This window comes from Maniola hyperantus, chromosome 4 (assembly GCF_902806685.2).
Source record: "Maniola hyperantus chromosome 4, iAphHyp1.2, whole genome shotgun sequence".
NCBI lineage: Eukaryota > Metazoa > Arthropoda > Insecta > Lepidoptera > Nymphalidae > Maniola > Maniola hyperantus.
The window spans coordinates 3,037,057-3,054,235 of NC_048539.1; the positions used below are offsets into that span (position 1 = coordinate 3,037,057).

The 17,179-nt window shown below is 40.1% G+C and overlaps 2 protein-coding genes across 12 annotated transcripts in view; one reads left to right on the top strand and one right to left on the bottom strand.

The window, feature by feature from the left end:
- LOC117981808 (adenylyl cyclase 78C-like) overlaps positions 1-1,588 on the top strand; it is an 83,205-nt gene extending 81,617 nt beyond the window's left edge. For all 5 annotated transcript variants that reach the window (XM_034968005.2, XM_069509756.1, XM_069509755.1 and 2 more), the window contains exon 30: positions 129-1,588. In XM_034968005.2, the coding sequence (XP_034823896.2) occupies positions 129-525 (397 nt within the window). In that variant the 3' untranslated portion in view covers positions 526-1,588. The remainder of the gene's footprint in view (positions 1-128) is intronic.
- Positions 1,589-3,293: 1,705 nt separating this feature from the next.
- Positions 3,294-17,179, bottom strand: part of Cdep (Chondrocyte-derived ezrin-like domain containing protein) — a 70,369-nt gene continuing 56,483 nt past the window's right edge. For 6 of the 7 annotated variants that reach the window (XM_069509763.1, XM_069509759.1, XM_034968020.2 and 3 more), the window contains 11 exons: positions 16,863-16,961; positions 15,847-15,914; positions 15,140-15,320; positions 13,978-14,115; positions 13,244-13,341; positions 12,342-12,465; positions 12,054-12,197; positions 11,182-11,306; positions 10,538-10,680; positions 10,181-10,297; positions 3,294-9,516 (listed from right to left, as the gene is read on the bottom strand). In XM_069509763.1, the coding sequence (XP_069365864.1) occupies positions 9,471-9,516; positions 10,181-10,297; positions 10,538-10,680; positions 11,182-11,306; positions 12,054-12,197; positions 12,342-12,465; positions 13,244-13,341; positions 13,978-14,115; positions 15,140-15,320; positions 15,847-15,914; positions 16,863-16,961 (1,283 nt within the window). In that variant the 3' untranslated portion in view covers positions 3,294-9,470. The remainder of the gene's footprint in view (positions 9,517-10,180; positions 10,298-10,537; positions 10,681-11,181; positions 11,307-12,053; positions 12,198-12,341; positions 12,466-13,243; positions 13,342-13,977; positions 14,116-15,139; positions 15,321-15,846; positions 15,915-16,862; positions 16,962-17,179) is intronic. The other variant, XM_069509764.1, reaches the window with a different exon arrangement.

Sequence of the window (17,179 nt, forward strand, 5' to 3'; positions counted from 1 at the left end):
TACTCTAATCGTGATAGCCCGAATAGGAGGCGGACGTCCTAACCACTAGGACGTCCGCCTCCTTAGGATTTTGACGAATAGGTACAGGGCTTTAATACTTAAGTACAGACCGATTTATTGTCTTTCAGCAACGGCGACATAGAGTTAGGCAAGCGGCCGTACTCTAGCAGTATGGTAGCTCGCCGCCCCGAAATGGCGCCCTCCTTCCTGGGAAGCATGTCCGCTCCGCACACGCCTACCGCATCGCACATCTCCCCTGACGCTCTGTTCACAGGGCCCAAGCTTGGTCTCAGCGCTAGGCTAAAAGCAGCCAGCTTTTCCTACAGGACCAGGCCTCCAAGAGATCGCTCTCCGAAGATTCGAGAAGAGAATAACGGGTCTACTACATCAGTTACTAATGGCGTACCAGGCTCATTTAGACTCAGGTCGGTTACGACGGCATCGTTCTTTAAAAGTCGAAACAGGGACAGGAGAAAAACGCAGGAGTTGAAAGAGAATGGGGATACTATTACAACTCGCATGTAAATTGTAAATAAGTATTACTTAGTTTAAATAAATTCTACACTGTACCCAAGCAAGAAGATGGTAAGTATACTGAACTAGTCCGTACCTGCATGACAGAACAATCGCTCAAAGAAACAGTTTTTTTATTCAGATACAACCTAGCCCTTGAATGCAATTTCACCTGGTGGTAAGTGATGATGCAGTCTAAGATGGAAGCGGGCTAACCTGGAAGGGTTACCTATGGCAGTTTTTATTAAACCCATTTCTACACGGCATCGTAATGGAAAGCTAAATCGCTTGGCGGCACGGCTTTGCACGTAAGGTGGTAACTAGCCACGGCTGAAGCCTCCCACCACACCAGACCAGGCATTTAGAAATTATAAAATTCCAAATCCCTGCCAGGAATTGAAACCGGGACCTCCCACTAATAAGACCACAGCGCTTACCACTGCGCCAGGGAGGTCGTCAAAGTTGATAAAAGGATTCGTGTAAATATTGACTAAGTATGGCCAGGGTCGTCTTTAACCTATTGGAGGCCCAGGTTTACTGCATAAGACTTTTGTCAGCTTTCCATAATATAGTACCAGGCCGTAAAGAGATTGGTCCAATGACGTTCTAGTAGTATATTGATTTCTATCTCTACACCGTAAAGCGCTTATTTCTGTCGAGAAAGAAAATTCCCGCGAAGTCACCGGAATTCCCGCGCATTTTTCAATTTTACGCAAGTAATTTGTGTTTTACGTAGTGAAGATAGAAGTGAATATGCTACGTAATATTTTAGAAATTCGCTTCCATTCTCTGTCAGTGTAAATTGAGAATAGGCTGGTACATTGCAAATGTAATTCCTGTCCAAAACTGGGGTTTCAGAATGCTATTGCCTACCACTCACATGTAAATAGTTAAAATCTACTAACTTATAGTATTTAGTTAGGTAGTTTATGTAAAATCTCTGTCAGGGCCAAAACTTGACGCCAAATATTAGTCCTTAATCTTATTCTATTTCGTATGAAAAAGAAACATCTTAATCCACCGTGTCGTAATGATATAAGCTCATGGAATGTGTGTATGTACTATGTAAATTATTGTTACAATTTGGGGGTAGGTAGGTATACCTTATAAAGTTACAAACCGACTAACCTGAATATTATACAGTTATTTGGGTGGGTCTGGGCCTCACTATTCCTGTTGAGCTTTCCCATTGACGGTAATACTGATACTATTTACTTGTATCACTATTCCCGTTGCGTTTTTATACCGCGACTATTTGCGACCAAGAAAATGCTTGTTTATTTCAATAATATTCTCAACTCAATATTTTGACCTCTTTATCGATCTGATCACTAGATATTGTTTCATTAGCCTTGTTGTGACTATTTATATCATTGATTTTGATTTTTACGGCGTTCAAAAACGCTCTAAATGGGGATACCGAGACATTTTGTAAGGGGACATTAGTCTCACTATATATATCCTTTCGTCGTTTGTTTAGTCAATGGTTCTTCTTCTTTCTTCTTTGGGGATATGCAGGTCCTTGATATCCCTGTATCACTGCGACCGTCTCCGATCTATTCAATGGTAATGGTAATAGTCAATCGTTATAGTGAGACTGTGGTAATGGGAATAGTTAACCCTATAAGTTAAGTTATTTGAGATTCATATTTATGTACTAATATTAATTGACTATATATAGGTATAGTAAGGTATTTATTATTGTTCTAATATAGTAAATATATACTAAGTAACCGATCTCCTAAATATTTCTAAGATGTTAGTCCGTAAAGCAGGTAGCGTAGATTTTACTTACTTAAATTGCCATACTATCTCGTACTTTACTTAAATGTGTAATTATGGATAGGTACTTAAAGTATTGAGGCTAGAAATAAGTAATAATTATTGTAACTTATTTATTATATCTATTAGTTAATTATTAAATAAAACCAAAGCCAAATACTTTTTATCAAAAAATATTTTATTCAAAAGCTATGCTTTAAGCAACTTTTCTACTTATTAAACTTGTACTATTTCTAGAACCCCCTGTCCAACAAAATGACTGTAAAGATGATCGCATATATTATGCCAAGAGAAGTTGGTATTACGACGCGTTAGAAGCGTGCGGTTGACCGCACGCTTCTAACGCGTCCATTTTATTTTCTTCCATTTTAGTGAGTAACTTACTAAAATGGAAAACGACACAATGGATTTTTATTACAAACTAGCTGATACACGGAAAGCGTTGAACGACTCGCGCGTTACGTTGGTGGAGCTATGTCAAAAACCCTTACGCATGTGCAAAGACCTATAAAATTCTCGTTTCAACGCAACCGGCTGAACGATACGCGAACCCATATGTAACGAACTGATAGACAAACACTAATTTAATTATATAATTATGATGAATCAACAGGTTCCGACGATCTCAGCTAGTTGCCTTTTTAATGTTACACGCAACTCTAATGTTAACTATGTGTGAAGTTGCTTATTATATGATTTCATTTCAAAGAAAATTAGCCTGCGGCCCAGGTAGGAGTAGGTGCGTCCTGCGTGGTGGTCAGCGTGTAGAAAAAAATCTTAATATATACAAGAAGTTGTAAGGAAGACGCGCGTACGTGCCCTAATCGAGAGCGGGTGCCGAGCGACATGAAATGTATAGCATCCGTAGCCGCTGCCCGCCCCGCAGGACGCACCTGCTCTCACTTGGGCCGCAGGCAAGGTGCGTGCGTCTCGGAGGTGATGCGATTTGATGTGCGATCACCTTAAACTTAAATTGTAATAAAATGAAACAAAAAATGTTTCTTTCCACTTGATTTATTTATACAAAAATATTATTGTATTGACCTTTGTGATGACAATTTTGTTAATAAATACTTCAAAGAACATATTCCAGTGTTGCCATTTTACATTTGTATTGTAGGACACAGCCTTGTAACATTTTGGAATTAATTACATAATACAAACTATTATATAAACTTAATTGATTAACAGAGTTTTATATGGTGAAATTATGCTAGCATGCTAGGTATATCTACTATCTAGCCACATAAAATCTGGACTGCATTATAAGGCGAAAGACAATCTAGCGGCAAATCACGCGTTATTTTGCTGCAATGTTGAAACATTAGGGCCATATCTGCCACTGAATACTATAATAATATGGCTAATTCCGTTGTACACAAACTCTAAACTAAACTAAAATCTCTTTCTCATTGCTTGCGGAATAAGATAGCACTAGATTTAGACCCTTTCATTTAGTTAAGTTTAGAGATTGTGTACAAGAGAATCAGCCCCAGTACCTTTCAGGCTCACTCCACAAAGACGTTCAAAGAAATAGCGTCTCTTATTATGGCGCAATAAAGTTCAATTCAACGCGCAAAGCGCTGCGCGCTACGATCTAAGATTTAACAAATGCGTCTCTGTCTATCGCGTAAACTCTTTCTCTCTCTCGGATCATGTGACCCAGTGAGCCCGGCCCGACAAAACGTCGAAAAGATTCCAGCGCGCATTTATCCACTAGATTTGTCTCTAGCCTCATGCGTGCACAATAACACGAGACCTGTGTCAGATTTCACATCTCAGAATTAGAGCGCGGAAACGCTTCAGCGTTAAAGTAAAATGGACCTTAACTGGCTTGCATTAAAACTCAAGTTCGTCCATAAATATATAGCTCGCTAGCTGTATATTTATGGACGAACTTGCGAGCGAAATTGAAATACGTGGTACTGAATTTTTTACTTTTTAACAAGACATTTAGGTCCATTTTACTCTGACGTTGTATTCGACTATCAGCGTTGCGTTCGTCAGTCGAAAAATTTCATACTGTCATGGTGCGAATCATGGTACAAAAGCCCGTCTTTTGCGTCTTTTTATAATTTCATTGCAACATAGTATTATGTAATACTTATCATCATCATACCAGTATTGATTTGATTTAATTGAATATTCATAAAAAAGTTTGTATAAGTTATAACACAATATAGAAATTAATTTAAATACTTTGTCAGCATTTAATAATCTTAATATCAATTCTATCTACATTTTCCATAATACAATAATTATGAAAACAATAATGAGATTTTATTTTATTTCCTATTCAAATGAAGCATAATGTGTATAAATTAAAAAAAACGTGTACTTTTATAACTTAAGATATACCTACATTAAGAGGAAACGTAAGGAAGATAATCTTAGGTCTTTAAATAGGTATTGTGGCTAATTTTATTGTAGACCATCTCTAAACTAAACTAAAAGGTCTATCCCTTTCATAATACTCCCTCCGGAAAAGGATAGCATGATTTAGGAAGAGATTAGGTACAACAGGAGCAGTCACAAATTTTTAATAAATAAGCTATATCTGGCATGGTCCATATTTGTATCATTTTGGTGTGTCGGGTTCTAAACTCACGATAATGATGCGCGTCGGTTCTTCGTGTCAAACATGTATACGATACACCAAAATGATACAGATGTGATGTGAAATAATGCTAGATCATTAAATACTACACACTATCACTAAAAGTGCAAACAAACTACTGTGTTGTCATGTGTCGTGAGTAGTCACATGACAGACCTAAACGTACAGTGCGACAAGGCTATCTTGGCGCGTGGCGAAAATCGGAACTAATGTTGCCGTCAAGTGTCCCTTTGTTCTTGTTTGAATATTCTAAGCCTTTGTTCTCCAACAGCGCCCCCCTGTTAATGTCATTGAAGTGCCAAGAGAGCCTTGCCGCACTGTATATTGCAAAGACTCGGCGCCGACTCCACTTCGACTTTCCTCACAGTAAAGCATGGAAATGAGAGCTTTATATCATGTTACTTACGGTGGAATTTCCAACATTTAATTGAAAAAACTTATGGCCAGTTGGAGTTGGAACGGTGTTAAATTGGTGTCTTGACCTTAGGCGATCGGAGAAATCAATTTTATATGCAGAAGTCCACCCTACAGTATAAGGAAACACAGTAGTCCGACGCCTTTGATCTTGTGGTAAATATCCCAGCATTACTACGCACCGCACGATTGCTGTCTAGACGATTCCGTCGACCCCCTGGTGGATAATAACTTACCATCCATAGTTTGTCCTGGCACTCTGGTACGTCGGGCCTAAAACCGCGCACCGATCGATCGAGCGCTACAGTACGCGGCAGAAAGTAATGTACATCGACCTTTAGAAGAAGATAGCAGATTTGTAGAGCGTTGTCTCTGTAGTTGAGACCGACAAAACAGCACATAAATATGAGTGACAGAGGCATCGTTCTACAAAGCCGAAATGTCATTCTAAAGGTCGATGTACATTACTTTCTGCCGCGTACTGTACATCAGAATGTGTTCCAAGTTACAACACAACACAGTAGTTTGTCTGCACCTTAACTCTTACTCCAAATAGAAGTAATCACGAAATATTTATCTTGATCGTACGATCAAAAACGTATTGCTCTCTCGTTCGCACAAATGCACTACTTTTACCCTCTATTTGGAGCACACATCACGAAATACCCAAATAAATAAATAAAATAAAATAAATAAACTATACAGAATGTGCAAGAAATAGAGACATCGTAAATTTTAACTGAACTGAAAACCCAAACGAAGGAAAAGTGTGTTAAAAGAGAAGAAACAACCCCAATATAAATATTAGAATAATAAGTTATTTTGCATGCCACTTCATACAGAGGTGGATTATCTCAAACGCAAACTAGGCATGTGCCTAGGGGCGCGAGGTTACGAAGGGGCGCGCGCGATCATGTAGAATTCCATTACATGGCCTACCTAATTATGCCTACTAATATTATCGAGTGACCGAAACAACATGTTCTTTTAACGTGATGTCCTTCACTCATTTACATAAATAGTACAATCACCAACTACCAGCTATGCAATAAAACGATTCCTCGTTCTTTCGTAGTTAGTAAAAAAATTAATATGGCTGTTAGAGGGGCCCATGAGGTGCTTGCCTAGGGCGCTCTCGACATTTAATCCGCCTCTGACTTCATGGCAGATCGTAGCTACTGTACCCATAAGCATAACATCTATTGTACTTCAATCTATGCAAATAAATAAATGAAATGAAATAAATTCAAAACCAAAGTGTTCCTACCTATAAAACGTTAGTTTTATATTAACTGCTAATCTTAAATATATAAAAGGAAAAGGTGACTGACTGACTGACTGATCTATCAACGCACAGCTCAAACTACTGGACGGATTGGGCTGAAATTTGGCATGCAGATAGCTATTATGACGTAGGCATCCGCTAAGAAAGGATTTTTGAAAATTCAACCCCTAAGGGGGTGAAATAGGAGTTTGAAATTTGTGTAGTCCACGCGGACGAAGTCGCGGGCATAAGCTAGTACTCTATAACCACTTATTAGTTTTGCTCCCTTAAAGCTAGAGTTCTTGAACATTCTGTATCTACAAAAGGCACATTCGATATTATTTTATTGCAATGTCAATATAAATTTTATTTATATAATCAAATAAATTTTATGATATTATTTTATTGCAATATTAATTCAAATAATTGAACTACTGCTATATATGTCACACATAAAACAAAATAAGGTAATAAGACAATTCTTATAAGAAAATGTGTAAAGATTTATTTCCATAAATATTGATTGCTTCTTATAATATTGAGTCCTTTTAATAAGAATTAGATAGTTTTTTTTATTAAAATACCTATATTAAGGTAAGTAGGTATATTTAGTTATTTGTCTTGTTAATTCTTGGAATGTCCTATCTATCTTACAATAATTATTGTACTATATTCAGCAGTTCCTTTAATTATTATAAATATAATAATCAAAACAAGCAGTATTTTAATACAGTATTGGAACCTATTTGATTGTACGAAAATCTCTAAGCTAAATAAACAAAATCAACTTGTCTAAGGCTCTAATCTATAGAGAGAGTACTTTGACTTTGCTCAGACTTAAGTTCCAGTTAAAACGAGATAGATTCATGCCAGCGATATAATGCTGTCTCGTTTTAGCAGTGACTTAAGTCTGAGCAAAGTCAAAGTGCGCTCTATAGATCTCAACCTAAAAGTAGTCCTGAACTTTGAGAAAATATATCACTTCTTTGAGGGCCTCATACACTACAGGCGGTTACCGTTTTGCCGGTTGCACAAACCTTGCAATCACATCCTACTTTCATTTGTGAAGGTCTGACACCTGACTTATGTCACTGAATGGGTGACTGACACAGATATGTCAGATTTGCAACTAGCGTGGCCCCCTCAGTCCCTCTCGCTCAAGCAGACTTTCTTACTTGTGAAATGTCATTCCTTCTACACTTCAAGTTGTTTGCCAAATACTCACGTACAAATACATTTTGGCAAACAAAAAAAAGTGGCCACGGTGATAAGGACAAAACATAATTATTTTGTCACGTTCTAACAAGAGCTTAAATGCATTAAGCTATCTCGCTCTAACAGTAAGTGTCACAATAGGGCTACTTCTAACAGTTCTTATTCTGAGGTGACTGATGTCACCCATTTTGCTTGTTTTTTTGCAGGCAACATTAACTATAACGATAACTATCTGAGGTGCAACTGGTCCTTGGACTAGTCTATTCTGATTTGTGTACAACCAAATAGGCACCATTTTCTTCAATTTCTAATAACTAATGCCCATAAATCATACATCTAGTACTAAATTACTTATAACCGGTATAATTTACTCATTTCCAAGATTTTTTGGTTCCATATCTGGGACTACACTACTACATTACAATAAATCATAGCATGCGAAAATTTTGGTACAAAGGCTTTAGTTTAGTGACAAATTTCGTCAATTAGAAATACTGAACCACGAGAAAAAACCATAAATAATTAAAATATTCGCTAGTGCCACTTAGGGCTGTCTCAGACTAGGGTATTATACGCGCGTATAAGCTCGTTTTTGGAAGCGCAGGTAGGCGCGTATAGGCGCGCCTTTTGGCACACGCTAAACTCGTACGAGCGTTGACGCGCTTCTAAGCTCGTATAAGCGCGAGCCGAGAGAGACCACCACCCACCGGGCCACCGGTTCGAGCGTACACGCCGAAATATGCCCGTATAAGCGCGTCCAGTTTTTTGAAGCGCGTATGTAGCGCGCGTGTAAGCGCGTATGCTGAAACGACCGTTTACGCGCAAAAAAATACGCTAGTCTGAAACCGCCCTTAATTCAGCTCTTTTTAACACAATCTCTAAACTAAATTGAGAGTCTCAACTATCTAAATCTATATAAATTAAAATTCAATAAAATTGTCGCATATATGAAAGAAAAACGTTAACATTGTATTGATTTTGCAGATTTTGTGTTGTGTGTAATTGTCAGGACAAGATAAGATATTTTTATTTGGAAAATCGATCTAAAAAGTCGGAAATTCAGTCAAAAATGCATTTGAAGAAGAATCCGAACAAATAGATAGCAATTTTTTTGAATTTGTCAATGTATAGTATGCGACAGGTCGAGATGGCAGTCGGGGAGAGAACTCCCCGCACACCCGCACAGCCCCCGCGCAAATTCGGGTGACGTGCGGGTGCCCCCCACCTCATATCCCGATTGCCATCTCGACCTGTCGCGGACTACAGTTCAGAGATAGTGTACAGCCGAATTAGCTCTAATGTGCTTCAACAATTTAAGGATAACATTTTTTTCGCTCAAGTGGGATGTCCTAGAATTTTTTTAGTTGGCAACTCTACTCACAACCAATATCTTAATACCAAATATTATGCCAATTATAATAGCCTAATTTAGGAATTTCTACACTTTTAAATATATCAAAAATATTCTTACTTTATAAGTAAGAAGATCTGATTTGTTGAGAAAAATTTATTCTATTAGTCTCTTCTGAGAATATATTACAATTTTTTTTATAAGGCAAGATCTTAATTTTCCTCCGTTTTCATAATAATATGGCACCGATATTGAAGCAATATCAACACATTTTCAATGTAAATTAGTATACTTTAATCTTTAATATTTCAAAGTCAATCTTGAGGTGACAACATTGGTGACTGGAGAACTTCTATCCACCTGTTAAAGAAAACCAAACATAAAGGAACATACTTTGATAACTCAGAAAAATTGTATTTATTTCACTCATCCCCCATGAAACGTATTGCATACGTCGTCGTGTCAACCCGTAGACGGAGTAAAAAATCTAGACAAAGGAACGTTTGCTTTCTCATTCACACTAAAAAGAGATCACAGACAAAGTTACTAATGTGATAAACAGAGACGCAGCTAACCTATTTTTTGTTCCTTATAGTGTAATCGATTTTTTTCAAGGAATACAACTTTAGTTGCAAAACAAACTTTGAGAATTCGTGGCATCATTGTATTTCTCAATAGTTATTTACTTGTTTTCACATAAAAAACGTTCAATACAAATATTGTTGATCGGTTAATACAAATATTGACTACTAAACAATGTTACTTGTCGTGTTATTCATCGTTACGTCGTGCTATCGCTATCTCAGACGCGGTTACACAGTACTTTAGTCTAGCTTTTTTTAGTTAGTCTACGTGTCAAACTAAGCCCACGCGCTAGCAAATTGTCGATATAGTAGATCTCATATTTACCGACTTCGTTCAATTATGCACCAACAGATGGCGTTAGTGCATGGGCTCCCGTTCACAAAATGACCCCTATTACAAACGAAAACAGACGTATCCACTATCCACGTCAAAATCTTACCTGTTATAGGTGAAGTGGCTGTCAGCTCGGAAGAAGTAGACATGGTTCTTGAACTGCAGCTTGAAGACAAAGTCTTTGTCGATGCCGTCGCTCGGCGCGGGCGCACCCACGCTGTACCTGTTGACGACATGAATGAAGCTTCATTTATCAACCCATCGACGGTCCACTACTGAGAACAGGTCATCTCTTAGAATGAGAAGGCTTTAGGCCATAGTCCACCACGCACTCACTAAACTTCACACACCTTTGAGAACATTATATAAAACTCTCAGGCATGGAGGTTTCCGCACGACCATCGGTTTAAGAATAGGTACTGCTCTATCAGGGAGTATTTTGGCATTAAAAAAATCTTCGTACCCGAGTAGCGGCAGCGAAGCGAGCGGGGCTTTGTCCCGACACGTCTTGTAGAAGAACAGCGTGAACACTGCAAACACCACCCACAGCTTTTGCCAGCCGTGCGAGTTCTTGAATTTTCGTAGCAGGTACCCCGACAGCTGACTCTGTGGAATAAAGTCATTTAAGTAAAACCCCTCATACATGGAGAGGCCTAACTGAACTGGCAGCATACGATGCATACACATATACACGGAACAGGCTTATTAATTCATTTCGATTTGTGTATATACTGGAATATCTTCAGTCCATCCGGCCATCTTTAAGTCAACACAATCCAATTTTTTATCCTGAAATTTAAGGTAGAACTGTCCGATTCTGGTTGGTCCGGTTCGGCTCGATCAGGTCCATTCTAGTCGGTCAGTTAATGAAAAGAATTCAAGTAAAAGTTGTTTACTAGCGTCTCGACGTGACGTTTTAGCTCATTTCACTCCCTGGTGGACCAAACGTCAGTGAAAGCTTCGCTTGTAGGCAGTCGCCGTCAACGCGTTGAAGGCAGTCGGCAATGGGTCGACAGCAGCCGCTGACACGCTACAACAGCCGCCAGTGTCGACGGCAAATGTCGACAAAGAGCAGCTCGTCTGTAAGCACAGACATAATATCCATACCCGCATGGCGAGGTGCAGCTGGTCCCTGCGCAGCGAGGTGGCGCGGTGCCAGCACACGTGCGCCAGCGCGCTGCCCGCGCTCGAGCCCCCTGCGCCGCTGGGCGCCTCCAAACTCTCACCATCATCTGAACAAATATAATCATGTGGTTTTTTTTATAGACGTAATGAAAAGTGAACATTTTACACTACACTTTTAGACCAAAGCACTACATAAAAACTGATGAAAAGAAGACTGGTGTTTGCAATTTGCAGCCCAAATAGACCGTAGTCTGTACTAGGGCTGACAAAGATCATCGACCTTACACGATTTATAGACTTAAAAAATCAAATAGTTAGGCTACTTATTAGATGTTCGTTAACCTTTCATACAAAACATTTATACACAAAACATTCATACTAACATTAATATAAACCTATACATTTTTACTTTATTTGAAATGTTTTGAAATGTTTCTTATGGTGCTAATTAATAACGTAAACTAAAGCTACGAGGCACGATCAAGTATCCAAACAGGAGTGGAGAAAACAACCCTACCCCTCCGCCAAATGTATAAGAAGTTTGAAACCTAAAACCCGGGTACTGCATAACCATTCATTAGTGTGCGTGCGTGTGAGAGACTGAATCAGTCAATGAGTCAGTGAGTGAGCGAATGAGTGAGAGTGAATGAGAGTGAGACGAGCTGCGCAGGACGTGCGCGTGAGCGATGCGAGTCGCGAGCATCATCTAGTACAGGCGCGTGGCGAAAATCGGACCTAACGTTGCCGTCAAGTGTCCCCTTTGTTCTTGTTTGAATAGTCCCCCCTGTCAATGTCATTCAAGTGCCAAGAGAGCCTAGTCGCACTGTAAGACTTAAATCTTTTAAAATCCTCACCATAATCCTGCAACTGTGGAGTAAGCTGTGTGTCCACTTTGTGCGGCCGGTCGCGCGCCGCCTCCACGCTCGCTGTGAGCGACTGCAGCCAGCCGTGGTATTCTTGTTCATTGCTGGTGCTTAGTGTTATGTTCGTTTCTTCGCCTGTTTAACAAATATCCAGAATAGAAGTAGAGATGTTTTGACTTGAATGTCGGTTAGAACATTTTTCAGAAACCTGTCCTTGTTTGAGTTTCTCAAAGCACTCAATAGAATATTTAAATTATGAAACTTGAAAGTGATACTCACCAGTAATAACAAAGGAGTGCGGAAGATCAGTGGGTTCGACGGTCAGCTGTTCGAGCGGCAAGACGCAGTGCGCGCGGAACTGCCCGCTCAGGCACTTGGACGTCAGCAGCATCATGTCACTAAACTGACGAGAGCGGAATGTTCATGAAAAATACTTTGAAAGACTTAATAGTTTGCACATCATCATCAGCTCAGTGGACGTCCACTGTTGGACATAGGCCTTCCCCAAAGAGCGCTACCAAACCCGGTTCTCAGCCTTCCTCATCCAGCCACTTCCCGCCAGCCTCTTTATATCGTCGGTCCTTCGTGCTGGAGGGCGTCCCACACTACGCTTGCTTAAACGCGGTCTCCACTCAAGGACTTTCCGGCGGCCATCGCCTCTGCGACAGGCATGACCTGCCCACTGCCACTTCAGTTTTCTATCTCAGTGACCTTGGTTCTACTGCGGATCTCCTCATTTCGGATCTTATCCCTCAGGGAAACTCCTAACATAGCCCTCTAGTTTGCACAATTTGAGCAAAAATTTTGAGTAAAAATTTGGATGGTTTTACTCCTACAGTGCCTTCGTAGCAGTCACAACAGAATTCTGGGTGCAATTAAAGATAGGGTAGGCTGCCCAGTTACAAAACATTGGGTGGCTGTGGCCACGGGGCGCCTAGAGCTGCCACGGTTGGCTATTTTATTTATTCACTAGCTGATGCCCGCGACTTCGTCCGCGTGGAATTAAGGTTTTAAAATCCCGTGGGAACTCTTTGATTTTCCAGGATAAAAAGTAGCCTATATCACTCTCCAGGTCTTTATTTATATCCATCAACAAAAAATCAAGTCACCCCGTTGCACCATTGCGACGTGATTGCGACGCGAAATTTAATACCGATTTATAGATTTTTTTAAATACTTACCAAGAAGAGCATTCTCTGTAGTAATCCTTTGGAAGAGTGTTTGTACACACAGCCGAATCTTACGAACTCTCTATCCACAACTAGAAGTTTGTCGTAACCTGTGCCAAAAATGATACAAATCCTTATCATATAGGATTATACAGGTGCCCGATTGTCTAAAACCTGCATCAATCATTATTGCAATCTCAATTGTTTTGATTGGCTGAATTTGTGCCATTCTTGTTGCAACAATGCATTGTAGCCAATAGTTAGCGAGCGTTAACCAATCAGAGATGATTGCGATCGTGACATTGTAGCCGTCATTCTCCCGCAATCGCGCAGCAGGTGTAACCAGAACGCTAGCAAACACTTAGCGTTATTTTTATACTACCTAAGCAAAATCCAATACCAATAAATAACCATTTGACTCAATTTGTAGTTTTAGTGATTTAGTATTTTTCAAACCCGCAAGGTACAGCGTGCAAAACTCGGATCAATTCCCCACCTACGACGCGGCATTGACTCCGAGTGGCCTACTTACGCAACGTTCGTTGACCTCTAGTGTCAGTCAGATGTTTTATTTGCAACATATCGTACACTTTTACAAAATTATAGAATATTAGTTTTAATATAATTTCGCGGCGCTGCCGTCATATGCATGTTTTTATCACATTTTTCAGCCCATAGTCGTTGGTAAATGGTAGGTACAACTACTGTAATTGGTGTAATGTTTTTATATTTAATATGAAACTAACCTACAACGTCCCTCTGCAGTTGGCAGAGCGCGGCGTGGTTCTCCACGTGCCTCAGTTGCTCCTCGGCCGTCTCCGCCAGCGCGTGAGCCAGCTCGTGCGCCTTGCGAGCCGCTTTGCTACCAGTTGCCGACCATAACTCTGCAACGATAGTTCACTTTATTCCCTTCAAATGAACATGCACAAATATTGATTGTGAATATAAATTCATACCAATATTATAGATGCGAAACGAAACGAAACGAAAGTACTGTACGCGGCAGAAAATAATGTACATCAACCTTTAGAACGCGATAGCGGTTTTGTAGAGCATTGTCATTGTCGTTGAGACCGACAAAACATCACATAGGTAACGTGAAAGGCAGAGACAACGCTCTACGAAGCCGGAATGTCATTCTATAGGTCGATGATGTAATGTACATTATTTTCAGCCGCGTACCGTATGTCTATGCTGTATTCGTGGAAACGGACTGTGTCCAAAGTGATTACGATTGACAGGAGTGAGAACACCCATGTTCGTTGCAACATGTTACTATGTAGCGCTGCATCTAGTGGAACATTTCCAATCCAATCCATCAGCCTGTTTCCGTCCACTGCTGGACAAAGGCCTTTCCAAGAGCACGCCACCAAACACGGTCCTCAGCCTTCCTCATCCACCCGCTCCCCACCACCTTAATCGGGAATAGCAGGGCTGCCGGGAACTGGGGGCCTTTGTCTGTTGGCGCTGCTCATTAGAAGTAATGCCCATACTGACCACGCTGGGCAGGCGGGTTGGTCAGCACAGGGCTGTAGGCTGTGACGCTGCTGCCCGTCTCTGGTCTGTGTTATTTAAAGCCAAGCCATTTGGAATGGTTATCCCGCCATTCTTCGGTCGTCATATCCTCGTTCGCTGATTCGCAGGGGGCACCGCGTGCAGGGGAGGTTGACATTTGGGGTGCTAAGACGTTAGTGCACCCCACTACCCCCCTACAGTGGAACATTTATATCGCTGTAAATCCGCGGCTCGATTGCAAATCGCCTGCATCAATCATTTAATGACTGCATCAATGTCAAAATATGGTTTTCCTAGTACGGTTCATTGAGACCGTCCATAAAGGATCGATGTGGACAAAAATATGTTTTGACAGCTGGTTCACCTTCAGAATGCCGTGTTTAGAATACGCACCGTGCGACAGTCGTCTGTAGTGATGCAGCCTATGCAGCGGGCGAAGCAGTAGACACGTCAGAGGCAACGGCGCGGCGCGGTCGAACGCGGCCGCCTGCCGCGAGCCGTCCCCGCCGCGACGCCGCGCGCTCTCTACTAGAGCCACCATCGCGCCCGCTTGTTGAATGTACTCGTTGTATGCCTGATCAAACAAACAAACAACACATACAATATGCTAAGTCATTCGGTTTAAAGAATTTATTCTCAAAAAGAACATACTGTGGCTAATTCCATTGTACACAATCTCTAAACTAAACTAAAATGACACGCCTAAATCTATTGCTATCCCTTTCATAATGCTGCTCGCGGAAAAGGATGGCATTAGATTTTAACCTGTTAATTATGTTTACTTTAGAGATTGTGTTCAAGAGAATCGGCCCCATTGTTCACTTACATTAAGATTAATTATATATACATTTTAGTAACTACTAACACAGACGCATGCATTACAAATTCAATTTTAAAATTTTACTATAATAATCTAAACTAAACTAAATTAACAGGTCTAAATCTAGTACTATCCTTTTCCGCAAGCAACATTATGACAGGGACAGCAATAGATTTAGATGTGTCATTTTAGTTTAGAGATTGTATACAAGGGAATCGGCCCCAATATCTTGTATTTTATTTTAATTCTTGCTGCAAACTTGATAAAAATGTATACTTACATCAAATGTATTTGATAAATAATCTTGAAGTAACTCAGCGATTTTCTTATATTCAGGTTCCTCCGCATCTGAAATAATGGTTCGAATTAACATTTATCTAAAGTATCGTAAAAACAAGATCCTAAATACTTTAGCAAAGAGCAACACTTAAAATACAAAATACAATTGTGTTTGAAACCTACGTGAGAGTGAGATATTTAATGAGTGAATCAGACCTCTTATACAGTCAAAACTACTTTTAACTGCAAAAAACGAGTTTTTTCTGGTCTTTGACTGACTGACTGACTTTGTTCTGGTACTCGACCTAATCTTATTTCCATTATTTATACAATTCTTTATTTAATCCAGCGAAGTTTTGACCGGAATTTCAGTCAAAACATATTCTGACCAACCTTACTTTTGACTGTTTTTGGCAGTTAAAAGTAGTTTTGACCAGACAAGAGTTTTGTCAATAATATTATAAAATGCAAAATGGCAAAATCGTGTTCCACAAAGCTGTCAAACCAAACGTGGCTATAAGTTATGAAGGTCGAACCGCAATACAGCGGCGCTGCGCGGCACGTCGCTTCGCGTCAAAATGTATGTCGCAACGCGATATGCAGCGCTGCTCTAGTGCGACATGCGCCATAGAAAATGACTTAAAATAATATTTTGACGCTCTGTGCCGCGCTGTGCAGCGCTGCTGTAATGCAGTCCGACCTTTAGGGTGAGATCTATAGAGCGCACTCTGACTTTGCTTAGACTTAAGACAGAGTTAACACGAGACAGATGTATATCACTCACATAAATCCGTCTCGTTTTAACTCAATCTTAAGTCTGAGCAAAGTCAAAGTGCCCTCTATAGATCTGAGCCTTAGACTACAAATCGCTTAAAAAAAGTCTTGTTCGGCATGTCCAATCTAGTGCATTAGAAATAGTTGCCTTCGAACTTCCACACGTATTTACAAACAACGAATAGCCAAGTGCCCTAGAACTAGCACAACACTACAAGGCCGAGTCCACTCGCACACAATTACCGTTGCACATGATAGTGGACTCGATAGAGGTCAGCACACTGTCTAGATACGCGAGCAGAGGGCCTGCGGGCAACGATAGCAGGGACTCCAGATCCGGTTCTGGAAATTTATTTTTTTGCGTCAATTTTTTTTTATTTGTACCAAAAAACATTTACAATGGAGGTGGATTTTGAGTGATTTCAATCTGCTTCGACACTATCGATAAGTCAAGACCAACGATAATACCAAAAATATTCCCAGTTCCCAAATACTGGTAGTGAATATTGATACAGCCAAATCGCTATCTTTTCTAGGAGCAGATATCTAATTATAAAATA